The 17500-nt window shown below is 44.7% G+C and overlaps 1 protein-coding gene across 2 annotated transcripts in view; it reads right to left on the bottom strand.

The window, feature by feature from the left end:
• Window positions 1-17500, bottom strand: part of rigi (RNA sensor RIG-I) — a 40640-nt gene that overhangs the window by 13552 nt on the left and 9588 nt on the right. For both annotated transcript variants that reach the window (XM_045713743.1, NM_001163699.1), the window contains 6 exon segments: window positions 17333-17426; window positions 11768-11932; window positions 11121-11283; window positions 10174-10275; window positions 9386-9543; window positions 2084-2219 (listed from right to left, as the gene is read on the bottom strand). In XM_045713743.1, the coding sequence (XP_045569699.1) occupies window positions 2084-2219; window positions 9386-9543; window positions 10174-10275; window positions 11121-11283; window positions 11768-11932; window positions 17333-17426 (818 nt within the window).

Genomic DNA, 17500 nt, shown 5'->3' with positions numbered 1-17500 from the left:
TAGTGTATGTAGTGTATAGTGTGTGTAGTGTATAGTGTGTATAGTGTATAGTGTATAGTGTATAGTGTGTGTAGTGTATAGTGTGTATAGTGTGTAGTGTATAGTGTATAGTGTGTAGTGTGTATAGTGTATAGTGTATGTAGTGTATAGTGTGTGTAGTGTATAGTGTGTAGTGTGTAGTGTGTATAGTGTATAGTGTATGTAGTGTATAGTGTGTGTAGTGTATAGTGTGTAGTGTGTAGTGTGTATAGTGTATAGTGTATGTAGTGTATAGTGTGTGTAGTGTATAGTGTGTGTAGTGTATAGTGTGTGTAGTGTATAGTGTGTATAGTGTATAGTGTATGTAGTGTATAGTGTGTGTAGTGTATAGTGTGTATAGTGTGTAGTGTATAGTGTGTAGTGTATAGTGTATAGTGTGTATAGTGTATAGTGTATGTGTATGGTGTATAGTGTATAGTGTATAGTGTATAGTGTGTAGTGTATAGTGTGTATAGTGTATAGTGTGTATAGTGTATAGTGTATGTAGTGTATAGTGTGTGTAGTGTATAGTGTATGTAGTGTATAGTGTGTGTAGTGTATAGTGTGTATAGTGTATAGTGTATAGTGTGTATAGTGTATAGTGTATAGTGTGTATAGTGTGTATAGTGTATAGTGTGTGTAGTGTATAGTGTGTGTAGTGTATAGTGTGTGTAGTGTATAGTGTGTATAGTGTGTGTAGTGTATAGTGTGTATAGTGTATAGTGTGTGTAGTGTATAGTGTGTATAGTGTGTAGTGTGTAGTGTGTATAGTGTATAGTGTATGTAGTGTATAGTGTGTAGTGTGTATAGTGTATAGTGTATAGTGTATATAGTGTATAGTGTGTATAGTGTATAGTGTGTATAGTGTATAGTGTATAGTGTGTGTAGTGTATAGTGTGTATAGTGTATAGTGTGTGTAGTGTATAGTGTATATAGTGTATAGTGTATGTAGTGTATAGTGTGTGTAGTGTATAGTGTGTATAGTGTATAGTGTATAGTGTATAGTGTGTATAGTGTGTGTAGTGTATAGTGTGTATAGTGTATAGTGTGTGTAGTGTATAGTGTGTATAGTGTGTGTAGTGTATAGTGTGTATAGTGTATAGTGTATATAGTGTATAGTGTATAGTGTATGTAGTGTATAGTGTGTGTAGTGTATAGTGTGTGTAGTGTATAGTGTATAGTGTGTATAGTGTGTATAGTGTGTATAGTGTGTGTAGTGTGTATAGTGTGTGTAGTGTGTGTAGTGTGTATAGTGTGTATAGTGTGTGTAGTGTGTGTAGTGTGTATAGTGTGTAGTGTATAGTGTATAGTGTGTAGTGTGTAGTGTATAGTGTGTAGTGTGTAGTGTGTAGTGTGTATAGTGTATAGTGTATGTAGTGTATAGTGTGTGTAGTGTATAGTGTATAGTGTGTATAGTGTATATAGTGTATAGTGTGTATAGTGTATAGTGTATAGTGTATGTAGTGTATAGTGTGTGTAGTGTATAGTGTGTGTAGTGTATAGTGTGTATAGTGTGTAGTGTGTAGTGTGTATAGTGTATAGTGTATGTAGTGTATAGTGTGTGTAGTGTATAGTGTATAGTGTGTATAGTGTATATAGTGTATAGTGTATATAGTGTATAGTGTATAGTGTATAGTGTGTATAGTGTGTAGTGTGTAGTGTGTAGTGTGTATAGTGTATGTAGTGTATAGTGTGTGTAGTGTATAGTGTATAGTGTGTATAGTGTATATAGTGTATAGTGTATAGTGTGTATAGTGTATAGTGTATAGTGTGTATAGTGTATAGTGTATAGTGTATAGTGTGTATAGTGTATAGTGTATAGTGTGTATAGTGTATAGTGTATAGTGTGTATAGTGTATAGTGTATAGTGTGTAGTGTGTAGTGTATAGTGTATAGTGTGTGTAGTGTGTAGTGTATAGTGTGTATAGTGTGTATAGTGTATATAGTGTATAGTGTATATAGTGTAATTTACTGACTGTGAATGATCAGAAACATGACTTTTTTGGCCCACTGAAATAGAACGAGCAGGACGGGAACATCATTCTCGTTGTGACGGGGACCATACCGTCGAAGTAAGCGGTGAGGCGTTGCTCCGTCTCGTCATGTCCTGCGTTCTTCACCTGCTGTATGAAAACTGACAGGTAGTCTAACGCGTCCTTAGTCCTGGCATCCTCGTTGATGATCAATGCATCATTATACTTCTACAGGGTGATGGAGGGAGGTACGGAGAGGGGGAGAGGGGAGAGGGAGAGAGGGGGAGAGGGGAGAGGGAGGTACGGAGAGGGAGAGAGGAAGAGAGGGGAGAGAGAGAGGGGAGAGGGGAGAGGGGAGAGGGAGAGAGGGGGAGAGGGAGGTACGGAGAGGGAGAGAGGGAGAGAGGGGAGGGGAGAGAGGGAGAGAGGGGGAGGGAGAGAGGGGGACGGAGAGGGAGAGAGGGAGAGAGGGCGAGAGGGGAGAGGGGAGAGAGGGAGAGGGAGAGAGGGAGAGGGGAGAGGGCAGAGGGGAGAGGGAGAGAGGGGAGAGGGAGGTACTGGAGAGGGAGAGAGGGGAGAGGGAGAGAGAGGGGGAGAGGGAGAGAGGGAGAGAGGGGGCACGGAGAGGGAGAGAGGGAGAAGGGGAGTACGGAGAGGGAGAGAGGGGGAGAGGGAGAGAGGGAGAGTGAGAGAGGGAGGTACGGAGAGGGAGAGAGGGGAGAGGGGGGAGAGGGAGAGAGGGGAGAGGGAGAGTGAGAGAGGGAGGAACGGAGAGGGAGAGGGGAGAGGGAGAGGGGAGAGGGAGAGGAGAGAGAGAGAGGGAGAGGGGGAGAGGGAGGACGGAGAGGAGAGAGGGGAGAGGGGAGAGGGAGAGAGGGGGAGAGGGAGAGGAGAGAGAGGGAGAGGGGAGAGGGAGAGAGGGGAGAGGGAGGACGGAGAGGGAGAGAGGGAGAGAGAGGGGGAGGGGGGAGAGAGGAGAGAGGGAGAGAGGGAGAGGAGGGAGAGAGGGAGAGGGAGAGGGGGAGAGGGAGAGGGGGAGAGGGAGAGGGAGAGAGGGGAGAGGGAGAGGGAGAGGGAGAGAGGGAGAGAGGGAGAGGGAGAGAGGGGGAGAGGGAGAGAGGGAGAGAGGGGAGAGGGAGGTAGGAGAGGGAGAGAGGGAGAGAGGGGAGAGGGGGAGAGGGAGAGAGGGGAGAGGGAGAGAGGGGAGAGAGGAGAGGGAGAGAGGGAGAGAGGGGAGAGGGGGAGAGGGAGGGAGAGGGAGAGAGAGAGGAGACGGAGAGGGAGAGAGGGGAGAGGGAGAGAGGAGAGGGGGGAGAGGGAGAGGGGAGAGGAGAGAGGGCGAGAGGGGAGAGGGGAGAGAGGGAGAGGGAGAGAGGGAGAGGGGAGAGGGGAGAGGGAGAGAGGGAGAGGGAGAGAGGGAGGAGAGGGAGAGGGGGAGAGGGAGAGTGAGAGAGGGAGGAGAGAGGGAGAGGGAGAGAGGGGAGAGGAGAGAGAGAGAGAGGGAGAGGGGAGAGGGAGAGGAGAGGGAGAGGGGAGAGGGAGAGAGGGAGAGAGGGCGAGAGGGGAGAGGGAGAGAGGGAGGGGAGAGAGGGAGAGGGGAGAGGCAGAGGGGAGAGGGAGAGAGGGGAGAGGGAGGACGGAGAGGGAGGAGAGGGAGAGAGAGGGGAGAGGAGAGAGGGGGAGAGGGAGAGAGGGAGGCACGGAGAGGGAGAGAGGGGAGAGGGAGAGTGAGAGAGGGAGGTACGGAGAGGGAGAGAGGGGGAGAGGGGAGAGGGAGAGAGGGAGGACGAGAGGGAGAGGGGGAGAGGGGAGAGAGGGAGAGAGAGGGAGAGGGAGAGAGGGAGAGAGGAGAGAGAGGGGGAGAGGGAGAGAGGGCGAGAGGGAGGACGGAGAGGGAGAGAGAGGGAGAGAGAGGGGAGAGGGGGGAACGGAGAGGGAGAGAGGAGAGAGGGAGAGGAGGGAGAGAGGAGAGGGGAGAGGGGAGAGGGAGAGAGGGGAGAGGGAGAGGGAGGTACGGAGAGGGAGAGAGGTGGAGAGAGGGGGAGAGGGAGAGAGGGAGAGGGAGGTACAGAGAGGGAGAGAGGGGGAGAGGGAGAGAGGGAGGTATGGAGAGGGAGAGAGGGGAGGGGAGAGGGAGAGGAGAGGGGAGAGGGGGAGAGGGAGGAGGAGAGGGAGAGAGGGAGAGAGGGAGAGAGGGGAGAGAGGGGGAGAGGAGAGAGAGGGGAGAGGGGGCGGAGAGGGAGAGAGGGAGAGAGGGGGAGAGAGGGGAACGGAGAGGGAGAGAGGGGAGAGGGAGAGAGGGAGGTACGGAGAGGAGAGAGGGAGAGGGAGAGAGGGAGAGGGGGAGAGGGGAGAGGGGAGAGGGAGAGAGGGAGAGGGAGAGGGGGAGAGAGGGAGAGGAGGAGGGAGGAGAGAGGGGAGAGGGAGAGGGAGAGAGGAGAGGGAGAGAGGGAGGCGAGAGGGAGAGGAGAGAGGGGAGAGAGGGGAGAGGAGAGAGGGGAGAGGGGAGAGGGAGAGAGGGAGGAGAGGGAGAGGGGAGAGGGAGAGAGGGAGAGGGGAGAGGGGGAGAGAGGGGGGAGAGGGAGAGGGAGAGGGGGAGAGAGGGGAGAGGGAGAGAGGGGAGAGGGGAGAGGGAGAGGGGAGAGGGAGAGAGGGAGAGGGGAGAGGGAGAGAGGGGAGAGGGGGAGAGGGAGAGAGGGAGATGAGTCCATTTTTTGGTATTTAAGTTCCTGAGTTGTAGTGTGTATAGTGTGTAGTGTGTGTAGTGTATAGTGTGTAGTGTGTAGTGTATAGTGTGTAGTGTGTAGTGTGTAGTGTGTAGTGTGTAGTGTATAGTGTATAGTGTATAGTGTACAGTGTGTAGTGTATAGTGTGTAGTGTATAGTGTATAGTGTGTAGTGTGTAGTGTGTAGTGTATAGTGTGTAGTGTATAGTGTATAGTGTGTAGTGTATAGTGTGTAGTGTGTAGTGTGTAGTGTGTAGTGTATAGTGTGTAGTGTATAGTGTATAGTGTGTAGTGTGTATAGTGTATAGTGTGTATAGTGTATAGTGTATAGTGTGTAGTGTATAGTGTGTAGTGTATAGTGTGTAGTGTATAGTGTATAGTGTGTAGTGTATAGTGTATAGTGTATAGTGTGTAGTGTATAGTGTGTAGTGTATAGTGTATAGTGTGTAGTGTATAGTGTGTAGTGTATAGTGTATAGTGTATAGTGTATAGTGTGTAGTGTGTATAGTGTGTGTAGTGTATAGTGTGTAGTGTATAGTGTATAGTGTGTATAGTGTGTGTAGTGTATAGTGTATAGTGTGTAGTGTGTAGTGTATAGTGTATAGTGTGTATAGTGTATAGTGTATAGTGTGTAGTGTATAGTGTATAGTGTGTATAGTGTGTGTAGTGTATAGTGTATAGTGTGTAGTGTGTAGTGTATAGTGTGTATAGTGTATAGTGTATAGTGTATAGTGTGTAGTGTATAGTGTATAGTGTGTATAGTGTGTGTAGTGTATAGTGTATAGTGTGTAGTGTATAGTGTATAGTGTGTATAGTGTGTGTAGTGTATAGTGTATAGTGTATAGTGTATAGTGTATAGTGTGTATAGTGTATAGTGTATAGTGTATAGTGTGTATAGTGTATAGTGTATAGTGTGTAGTGTGTATAGTGTATAGTGTATAGTGTGTGTAGTGTGTATAGTGTATAGTGTGTAGTGTGTAGTGTATAGTGTGTATAGTGTATAGTGTGTAGTGTGTAGTGTATAGTGTGTAGTGTATAGTGTATAGTGTGTGTAGTGTGTATAGTGTATAGTGTGTATAGTGTATAGTGTGTAGTGTGTAGTGTATAGTGTATAGTGTGTAGTGTGTAGTGTATAGTGTATAGTGTATAGTGTGTAGTGTGTAGTGTATAGTGTATAGTGTGTAGTGTATAGTGTATAGTGTGTAGTGTGTAGTGTATAGTGTATAGTGTGTATAGTGTGTAGTGTATAGTGTGTATAGTGTATAGTGTATAGTGTGTATAGTGTATAGTGTGTAGTGTATAGTGTATAGTGTATAGTGTGTATAGTGTATAGTGTATAGTGTATAGTGTGTATAGTGTATAGTGTATAGTGTGTAGTGTATAGTGTATAGTGTGTGTAGTGTGTATAGTGTATAGTGTGTATAGTGTATAGTGTATAGTGTGTAGTGTGTAGTGTATAGTGTGTATAGTGTATAGTGTGTAGTGTGTAGTGTATAGTGTATAGTGTGTATAGTGTATAGTGTGTATAGTGTATAGTGTGTAGTGTGTAGTGTATAGTGTGTAGTGTGTAGTGTATAGTGTGTATAGTGTATAGTGTATAGTGTATAGTGTATAGTGTGTAGTGTATAGTGTGTATAGTGTATAGTGTATAGTGTATAGTGTGTGTAGTGTATAGTGTATAGTGTATAGTGTGTATAGTGTGTATAGTGTATAGTGTGTAGTGTGTAGTGTGTAGTGTATAGTGTGTAGTGTATAGTGTATAGTGTGTGTAGTGTATAGTGTATAGTGTGTATAGTGTATAGTGTGTAGTGTGTAGTGTATAGTGTATAGTGTGTATAGTGTATAGTGTGTATAGTGTATAGTGTGTATAGTGTGTAGTGTGTAGTGTATAGTGTATAGTGTGTATAGTGTGTATAGTGTGTAGTGTGTAGTGTGTAGTGTGCTCTGTGTAGTGTGTAGTGTGTAGTGTGTAGTGTATAGTGTGTAGTGTGTAGTGTGTAGTGTATAGTGTGTGTAGTGTATAGTGTATAGTGTGTATAGTGTATAGTGTGTGTAGTGTATAGTGTGTATAGTGTATAGTGTGTAGTGTATAGTGTATAGTGTGTAGTGTGTGTAGTGTATAGTGTATAGTGTATAGTGTGTAGTGTATAGTGTGTAGTGTATAGTGTGTAGTGTATAGTGTGTAGTGTGTAGTGTATAGTGTGTTTAGTGTATAGTGTGTATAGTGTGTATAGTGTAATGTATAGTGTATAGTGTGTAGTGTGTAGTGTATAGTGTATAGTGTGTAGTGTATAGTGTATAGTGTGTAGTGTGTAGTGTATAGTGTATAGTGTGTAGTGTGTAGTGTATAGTGTATAGTGTATAGTGTGTAGTGTGTAGTGTATAGTGTATAGTGTGTAGTGTATACCGTATAGCGTATAGCGTGTAGTGTGTAGTGTGTATAGTGTATAGTGTATAGTGTATAGTGTGTAGTGTGTAGTGTGTATAGTGTATAGTGTGTAGTGTGTAGTGTGTATAGTGTATAGTGTGTAGTGTGTAGTGTATAGTGTATAGTGTGTAGTGTGTAGTGTGTATAGTGTATAGTGTGTAGTGTATAGTGTGTGTAGTGTATAGTGTATAGTGTGTAGTGTATAGTGTGTAGTGTATAGTGTATAGTGTATAGTGTGTATAGTGTGTATAGTGTGTAGTGTATAGTGTATAGTGTATAGTGTGTATAGTGTGTATAGTGTGTAGTGTATAGTGTGTAGTGTATAGTGTATAGTGTGTAGTGTATAGTGTGTAGTGTATAGTGTGTATAGTGTGTAGTGTGTAGTGTATAGTGTATAGTGTATAGTGTGTAGTGTGTATAGTGTATAGTGTAGTGTGTAGTGTGTATAGTGTATAGTGTATAGTGTATAGTGTGTAGTGTGTATAGTGTATAGTGTATAGTGTATAGTGTGTAGTGTGTAGTGTGTATAGTGTATAGTGTGTTGTATAGTGTGTGTGTATAGTGTATAGTGTATAGTGTATAGTGTGTATAGTGTGTATAGTGTGTAGTGTATAGTGTATAGTGTGTATAGTGTGTATAGTGTGTAGTGTATAGTGTGTAGTGTATAGTGTATAGTGTGTAGTGTATAGTGTGTAGTGTATAGTGTGTATAGTGTGTAGTGTGTAGTGTGTAGTGTATAGTGTATAGTGTATAGTGTATAGTGTGTAGTGTGTAGTGTATAGTGTATAGTGTGTAGTGTATAGTGTGTAGTGTATAGTGTATAGTGTGTATAGTGTGTATAGTGTGTAGTGTATAGTGTATAGTGTATAGTGTGTATAGTGTGTAGTGTATAGTGTATAGTGTATAGTGTGTATAGTGTATAGTGTGTAGTGTATAGTGTGTAGTGTATAGTGTGTAGTGTATAGTGTATAGTGTGTAGTGTGTAGTGTGTAGTGTGTATAGTGTGTAGTGTATAGTGTATAGTGTGTAGTGTGTAGTGTGTAGTGTATAGTGTATAGTGTATAGTGTATAGTGTGTAGTGTGTAGTGTATAGTGTATAGTGTATAGTGTGTAGTTTGTATTGTGTATAGTGTGTAGTGTATAGTGTATAGTGTGTAGTGTGTAGTGTATAGTGTATAGTGTGTAGTGTATAGTGTGTATAGTGTATAGTGTATAGTGTGTAGTGTATAGTGTATAGTGTGTAGTGTATAGTGTGTAGTGTATAGTGTATAGTGTATAGTGTGTAGTGTGTAGTGTGTAGTGTGTAGTGTATAGTGTGTAGTGTGTAGTGTGTAGTGTATAGTGTGTAGTGTATAGTGTATAGTGTATAGTGTATAGTGAGTAGTGTGTAGTGTATAGTGTATAGTGTATAGTGTGTAGTGTGTAGTGTATAGTGTGTAGTGTATAGTGTATAGTGTATAGTGTATAGTGTGTAGTGTGTAGTGTATAGTGTATAGTGTATAGTGTGTAGTTTGTAGTGTGTATAGTGTGTAGTGTATAGTGTATAGTGTGTAGTGTGTAGTGTATAGTGTATAGTGTGTAGTGTATAGTGTGTATAGTGTATAGTGTATAGTGTGTAGTGTATAGTGTATAGTGTATAGTGTGTAGTGTATAGTGTGTAGTGTATAGTGTATAGTGTATAGTGTGTAGTGTGTAGTGTATAGTGTATAGTGTATAGTGTATAGTGTGTAGTGTGTAGTGTGTAGTGTATAGTGTGTAGTGTGTATAGTGTGTAGTGTATAGTGTATAGTGTGTAGTGTGTAGTGTATAGTGTATAGTGTGTTGTGTATAGTGTGTAGTGTGTAGTGTATAGTGTATAGTGTGTAGTGTGTAGTGTATAGTGTATAGTGTGTAGTGTATAGTGTGTAGTGTGTAGTGTATAGTGTATAGTGTGTAGTGTGTAGTGTATAGTGTGTAGTGTATAGTGTATAGTGAGTAGTGTGTAGTGTATAGTGTATAGTGTATAGTGTGTAGTGTGTAGTGTATAGTGTATAGTGTGTATAGTGTGTAGTGTGTAGTGTATAGTGTGTAGTGTATAGTGTATAGTGTGTAGTGTGTAGTGTATAGTGTGTAGTGTATAGTGTATAGTGAGTAGTGTGTAGTGTGTAGTGTATAGTGTATAGTGTGTATAGTGTGTATAGTGTGTAGTGTATAGTGTATAGTGTATAGTGTATAGTGTGTAGTGTGTAGTGTATACTATACCCTCAGGTGCTCAGTATAGTTGTACAGGGCCCTACAGACTCTACTCTCCTCCTCCTGGTCTTTCAGCTGGAGAACTCTGCATTTCTTCTGAACATCAACGATCCACTGTTCATACTTCTGACTGCCGTAGTCACGATTCTCTATGGCTGACAAGGACTCTAGAGAGAGAGAGAGAGAGAGAGAGAGAGAGAGAGAGAGAGAGAGAGAGAGAGAGAGAGAGAGAGAGAGAGAGAGAGAGAGAGAGAGAGAGAGAGAGAGAGAGAGAGAGAGAGAGAGAGAGAGAGAGAGCCAGTGAGAGAGAGAGAGAGAGAGAGAGAGAGAGAGAGAGAGAGAGAGAGAGAGAGAGAGAGAGAGAGAGAGAGAGAGAGCCAGTGAGAGAGAGAGAGAGAGAGAGAGAGAGAGAGAGAGAGAGAGCCAGTGAGAGAGAGAGAGAGAGAGAGAGAGAGAGAGAGAGAGAGAGAGAGAGAGAGAGAGAGAGCCAGTGAGAGAGAGAGAGAGGCAGTGAGAGAGAGAGTAGAGAGAGAAAGAGAGAGAGAGAGAGAGAGAGAGAGAGAGAGAGAGAGAGAGAGCCAGTGAGAGAGAGAGAGAGAGAGAGAGAGAGAGAGAGAGAGAGAGAGAGAGAGAGAGAGAGAGAGAGCCAGTGAGAGAGAGAGAGAGAGAGGTGGTGGATGAGGTGTGTGTTCTGTATGTATCTCTGTGTGTGTGTGTGTGTGTGTGTGTGTGTGTGTGTGTGTGTGTGTGTGTGTGTGTGTGTGTGTGTGTGTGTGTGTGTGTGAGACCAGTAGTACCTATATTGTAGACGGTCTTGGCCAGTCCTTCTATCTTAGCCATGATGTCACGAATGATCCTGATGAAAGGGTCTGTGTGTCTCTTCTCGACCAGGAAGAACTCTGATAGGAGACAACAAACACAGACAACCATTCCAGACTGAATTAATCAATCAACCAGTCAGCCAGACCATTCCAGACTGAATTAATCAATCAACCAGTCAGCCAGACCATTCCAGACTGAATTAATCAATCAACCAGTCAGCCAGACCATTCCAGACTGAATTAATCAATCAACCAGTCAGCCAGACCATTCCAGACTTAATTAATCAATCAACCAGTCAGCCAGACTGAATTAATCAATCAACCAGTCAGCCAGACCATTCCAGACTTAATTAATCAATCAACCAGTCAGCCAGACCATTCCAGACTGAATTAATCAATCAACCAGTCAGCCAGACCATTCCAGACTGAATTAATCAATCAACCAGTCAGCCAGACCATTCCAGACTGAATTAATCAATCAACCAGTCAGCCAGACCATTCCAGACTGAATTAATCAATCAACCAGTCAGCCAGACCATTCCAGACTTAATTAATCAATCAACCAGTCAGCCAGACCATTCCAGACTGAATTAATCAATCAACCAGTCAGCCAGACTGAATTAATCAATCAACCAGTCAGCCAGACCATTCCAGACTTAATTAATCAATCAACCAGTCAGCCAGACCATTCCAGACTGAATTAATCAATCAACCAGTCAGCCAGACCATTCCAGACTGAATTAATCAATCAACCAGTCAGCCAGACCATTCCAGACTGAATTAATCAATCAACCAGTCAGCCAGACTGAATTAATCAATCAACCAGTCAGCCAGACCATTCCAGACTTAATTAATCAATCAACCAGTCAGCCAGAGTGTCTTTAGGTTTTTAATGAAGGAGTGAGCTGCCAGTGTTTGTGTACCTTTCTCAGGTGTGTGTACGTAGGACTGTAGCTCATCAGTGTTTGTGTGTATGGTGGAGATGATGCGGCTGTCCAGACTGGCACACAGCTGGCAGATGTTGTTCTCAGCCTCTGATTGGTTCTTGAACGAGCCAATCCCCACTGAGGCCGTCAGACCCACAATCTAGAGGAGAGGAGCGTAGAGGTGGAGGGGAGGAGGGTAGAGGAGGGGGGAAGGGAGAGGAGGGGATTGTAGAGGAGGAGAGGAGAGGAGGAGAGGGGAGAGGAGAGGAGGGGAGAGGAGGGGAGAGGAGGAGAGGAGGAGAGGAGAGGAGGAGGGGAGAGGAGAGGAGAGGAGGAGGAGAGGGGAGAGGAGAGGGGAGAGGAGGAGGAGAGAAGAGGGGAGAGGGGAGAGGAGGAGAGGGGAGAGGAGGAGAGGGGAGAGGAAGAGAGGAGAGGAGGAGGAGGAGGGGAGGGGAGGAGGAGAGGAGTGGAGAGGAGAGGAGGAGAGAGGAGGAGAGGAGCGGAGAGGAGAGGAGCGGAGAGGAGGAGAGAGGAGGAGAGGAGCGGAGAGGAGAGGAGGAGAGGGGAATGGAATAGAACATCATTATCATCATCATTATCAGGACAGACTGTAGCAGTACAGGTAGGTGTTTCTGGGACTCTACCTGGGGCAGGTGTTGTCCGCTCTGCTCCTTGCTGAGCTTGGCATCCAGGTACGACGTCATGATGATGTTATAGGGGTGTTTCCCTGTTGTGTTGTGACACTCATCTAGAATCAACAGAGAGAAGCAGGAGAGAGAGGTGATCTCCCCTCCGGCCACGGCATTCACCTAGAGAGAGAGGGAGGGAAGGAGGATAGGGAGAGGAGAGCAGGGGAAGAGAGAGAGAGAGAGAGAGAGAGGGGGGGAAGTGGGAGGGAAAGAAGAGAGCAGGGTAGAGAGAGTGAGAGGGAGGGAGAGAGGGAGAGAGAGAGAACCACAGTAAGATAAGGTGAGGCTGAGGGTGTGAGAGTTGCATTTCCCTGTACTGAGTAGGCTGCCGTCCGTCAATTCCATATTTCCACCACCAGAGAGCGCCATTTCACAGCTATATACTCTAGCTCGGCATCTGAAGGGGCGTGTGGCAGTGGTGGTCGGTGCCATTTCAGATTAGGGAGGACAATTTGTTTTCATGAGCATGACCTTATTTCTATTACAGCATATTGGATGACTGTCATTCATGTTCCATTCACCCAGTTCAATGTAACAGTGATGGGTTTAGGATACTGTCCTTCATATTCACCCAGTTCAATGTAACAGTGATGGGTTTAGGATACTGTCCTTCATATTCACCCAGTTCAATGTAACAGTGATGGGTTTAGGATACTGTCATTCATATTCACCCAGTTCAATGTAACAGTGATGGGTTTAGGATACTGTCATTCATATTCACCCAGTTCAATGTAACAGTGATGGGTTTAGGATACTGTCCTTCATATTCACCCAGTTCAATGTAACAGTGATGGGTTTAGGATACTGTCCTTCATATTCACCCAGTTCAATGTAACAGTGATGGGTTTAGGATACTGTCATTCATATTCACCCAGTTCAATGTAACAGTGATGGGTTTAGGATACTGTCCTTCATATTCACCCAGTTCAATGTAACAGTGATGGGTTTAGGATACTGTCCTTCATATTCACCCAGTTCAATGTAACAGTGATGGGTTTAGGATACTGTCCTTCATATTCACCCAGTTCAATGTAACAGTGATGGGTTAAGGTTACTACATGATACTAGAATGTTCCCTGTACCCATCATGAGGTTGCTACAACCTAACCTATGAATGAAAGTTTACAACGACTGGTGTACACAGGTCCAGAGATAAATTTGAGTAATCAAGGTGACAGACATTGACACATTCAATACCCTCTTGCACACTGTTGCCTGCATCTAGCTGATCTGGGGTGGACTCATTAGTCCAAAATGTTTTGTCACAAAAACAAGTTTCTATTGTACATATTCATGTAGGTCCAACCCTGTTTCGTTCCGTTTGTTTCCGTTTAAGAAACATTTTGCAACAGAATCGGCGGAATGAATACACCCCTGAACACACAGTTCCCTTTCATAGCAGCCACGTACAAACAGCATGATCACTTTCATAGCAGCCACGTACAAACAGCATGATCACTTTCATAGCAGCCACGTACAAACAGCATGATCACTTGCATAGCAGCCACGTACAAACAGCATGATCACTTTCATAGCAGCCACGTACAAACAGCATGATCACTTTCATAGCAGCCACGTACAAACAGCATGATCCCTTTCATAGCAGCCACGTACAAACAGCATGATCCCTTTCATAGCAGCCACGTACAAACAGCATGATCCCTTTCATAGCAGCCACGTACAAACAGCATGATCACTTTCATAGCAGCCACGTACAAACAGCATGATCACTTTCATAGCAGCCACGTACAAACAGCATGATCACTTTCATAGCAGCCACGTACAAACAGCATGATCACTTTCATAGCAGCCACGTACAAACAGCATGATCACTTTCATAGCAGCCACGTACAAACAGCATGATCACTTTCATAGCAGCCACGTACAAACAGCATGATCACTTTCATAGCAGCCACGTACAAACAGCAAGATCCCTTTCATAGCAGCCACGTACAAACAGCATGATCCCTTTCATAGCAGCCACGTACAAACAGCATGATCCCTTTCATAGCAGCCACGTACAAACAGCATGATCACTTTCATAGCAGCCACGTACAAACAGCATGATCACTTTCATAGCAGCCACGTACAAACAGCATGATCACTTTCATAGCAGCCACGTACAAACAGCATGATCACTTTCATAGCAGCCACGTACAAACAGCAAGATCCCTTTCATAGCAGCCACGTACAAACAGCATGATCCCTTTCATAGCAGCCACATACAAACAGCATGATCCCTTTCATAGCAGCCACATACAAACAGCATGATCCCTTTCATAGCAGCCACATACAAACAGCATGATCACTTTCATAGCAGCCACGTACAAACAGCATGATCCCTTTCATAGCAGCCACATACAAACAGCATGATCACTTTTCTCGTTGTATATATAATTCCTTCTCGCATCTACGCACTCTCACCTTTTCTTTTCGCTTGGTCCATCAACCCTGTCTATGATGAAGAGCAAAAAACCTTTCCAAGCCAAACCTTCATATCATGACCGCTAACCGCTGCACAGCCTACATCGTTGTCACCATACTAACGCTATAGTCATCAAACTAGAACAATCCAATCCATGTGTACAAATCACACAGCACAGAGTGAAGTTGTGGTCACCAACCTTTTAGGAGTCAAAAAGCAAGCCGAGATTTTAAGGCTCAGATTTAATATTTTAAACATGACTGATGGTACCCTGCATCTGATGGTCATGAAGCTTTCAAGACAACTAGGAACTCGGGAAAAAAACGAGGTCAAATCATGAGGTCGGTTATCTTCAGGTGGAAAGTCGGGAAAGCTCTAGAAAGGTGCCAGAGTTTCCGACTTGGAATCCCAAATTGGATCACAGTTCAAACGTTTTTTTGTTGTTGTCCCCCCCCCGAGTTCCCAGTTGTCTTGAACACACTGAAGTCGGAAGGAAGACATTTCCGAGTTGTCTGTTGTTTTGAACACAGCACTAGTCTCAGTGGAGGGAGGGGGGAGAAAATAGACACGACGAACTGCTAATAATAATACAAATTCAATGCTATCGATACACTTGGCTACTGATTGGCCAGCGCAGTAGGAGTAATCGACTAAGCCACAGATCTAAGCAGAGTTTGTCTTTTCAGACAGATTAAAATGGTTCAAAATGGGAACAGTTAGCCAAACCGGTGCGCAGGGCTTCTGAATCAAGTGCACCTACCGCCAACAGGGCTTCTGAATCAAGTGCACCTACCGCCAACAGGACTTCTGAATCAAGTGCACCTACCGCCAACAGGGCTTCTGAATCAAGTGCACCTACCGCCAACAGGACTTCTGAATCAAGTGCACCTACCGCCAACAGGACTTCTGAATCAAGTGCACCTACCGCCAACAGGACTTCTGAATCAAGTGCACCTACCGCCAACAGGACTTCTGAATCAAGTGCACCTACCGCCAACAGGACTTCTGAATCAAGTGCACCTACCGCCAACAGGACTTCTGAATCAAGTGCACCTACCGCCAACAGGACTTCTGAATCAAGTGCACCTACCGCCAACAGGACTTCTGAATCAAGTGCACCTACCGCCAACAGGACTTCTGAATCAAGTGCACCTACCGCCAACAGGACTTCTGAATCAAGTGCACCTACCGCCAACAGGACTTCTGAATCAAGTGCACCTACCGCCAACAGGACTTCTGAATCAAGTGCACCTACCGCCAACAGGACTTCTGAATCAAGTGCACCTACCGCCAACAGGACTTCTGAATCAAGTGCACCTACCGCCAACAGGACTTCTGAATCAAGTGCACCTACCGCCAACAGGACTTCTGAATCAAGTGCACCTACCGCCAACAGGACTTCTGAATCAAGTGCACCTACCGCCAACAGGACTTCTGAATCAAGTGCACCTACCGCCAACAGGACTTCTGAATCAAGTGCACCTACCGCCAACAGGGCAACACAAATAATAACAAAAGGAGCACAAGCCTTTGTGTCTTTATCGTTGGCTTTTCTACAGAAATGTTTGGTGATCGACTAGGAATGCTTTGAAGATAGACCGGTTGGCGACCACCGGTGTACAGCAAGCAATTTAGCAGTTACACCGGTGTACAGCAAGCAGTTTAGCAGTTACACCGGTGTACAGCAAGCAGTTTAGCAGTTACACCGGTGTACAGCAAGCAGTTTAGCAGTTACACCGGTGTACAGCAAGCAGTTTAGCAGTTACACCGGTGTACAGCAAGCAGTTTAGCAGTTACACCGGTGTACAGCAAGCAATTTAGCAGTTACACCGGTGTACAGCAAGCAGTTTAGCAGTTACACCAGTGTACAGCAAGCAGTTTAGTAGTTACACCGGTGTACAGCAAGCAGTTTAGCAGTTATACCGGTGTACAGCAAGCAGTTTAGCAGTTATACCGGTGTACAGCAAGCAATTTAGCAGTTACACCGGTGTACAGCAAGCAATTTAGCAGTTACACCGTGTACAGCAAGCAATTTAGCAGTTATACCGGTGTACAGCAAGCAGTTTAGCAGTTATACCGGTGTACAGCAAGCAGTTTAGCAGTTATACCGGTGTACAGCAAGCAATTTAGCAGTTACACCGGTGTACAGCAAGCAATTTAGCAGTTACACCGGTGTACAGCAAGCAGTTTAGCAGTTACACCGGTGTACAGCAAGCAGTTTAGCAGTTACACCGGTGTACAGCAAGCAGTTTAGCAGTTACACCGGTGTACAGCAAGCAGTTTAGCAGTTACACCGGTGTACAGCAAGCAATTTAGCAGTTACACCGGTGTACAGCAAGCAGTTTAGCAGTTACACCAGTGTACAGCAAGCAGTTTAGTAGTTACACCGGTGTACAGCAAGCAGTTTAGCAGTTATACCGGTGTACAGCAAGCAGTTTAGCAGTTATACCGGTGTACAGCAAGCAATTTAGCAGTTACACCGGTGTACAGCAAGCAATTTAGCAGTTACACCGGTGTACAGCAAGCAATTTAGCAGTTATACCGGTGTACAGCAAGCAGTTTAGCAGTTATACCGGTGTACAGCAAGCAGTTTAGCAGTTATACCGGTGTACAGCAAGCAATTTAGCAGTTACACCGGTGTACAGCAAGCAATTTAGCAGTTACACCGGTGTACAGCAAGCAATTTAGCAGTTATACCGGTGGTCCCTGGTAGCAATAGACTCAACAAAAACTCAATGTTTACTTTGACTGGAAGAGTTGCAGTGTAGCCCGCTAGTGAACATAAACATCATTCCTCTCTGTTTGAGTCAGGTTGTTGAGTAGACTAAATGAGGAAGCTAGCTGTCCTCAGGCTACGTCATGGTGCTACCTTAAAGAGTGCTGTTGAGGCTACTGCAGACCTTCATTGCGAAACAATGTGTTTTAATCAATTATTTGGTGACGTGAATATATTTAGTATAGTTTTTAGCTAATGTTTTATTTTTAAAATTTTTTTAAATTTCACTATTACTATTTGTCTGAAATTCACTGAGAAGGATGGTCCTCCCCTTTCTCCTCTGAGGAGCCCCCACTGGCTCGTGGTGCGTGATCCTTACCAGGATCTGAGGGGTTAAGACGATGATGTCATTGTTCTCCATGACCACCTTCATCGACAGCTGGTCGCCCTGGTTACCGCAAAGGCCGTTGATCCTGAGATAGATACACACAACAAGTAAAAAAAAGTGCATGTGTGCGTGCGTGACTGTGTGTGTGTGCGACTGTGT

Source organism: Salmo salar, unplaced genomic scaffold (assembly GCF_905237065.1).
Source record: "Salmo salar unplaced genomic scaffold, Ssal_v3.1, whole genome shotgun sequence".
Lineage (NCBI taxonomy): Eukaryota > Metazoa > Chordata > Actinopteri > Salmoniformes > Salmonidae > Salmo > Salmo salar.
The sequence above is the reverse complement of the archived record's forward strand: the minus strand, read 5'-3'. Positions and strand labels throughout refer to the sequence as shown.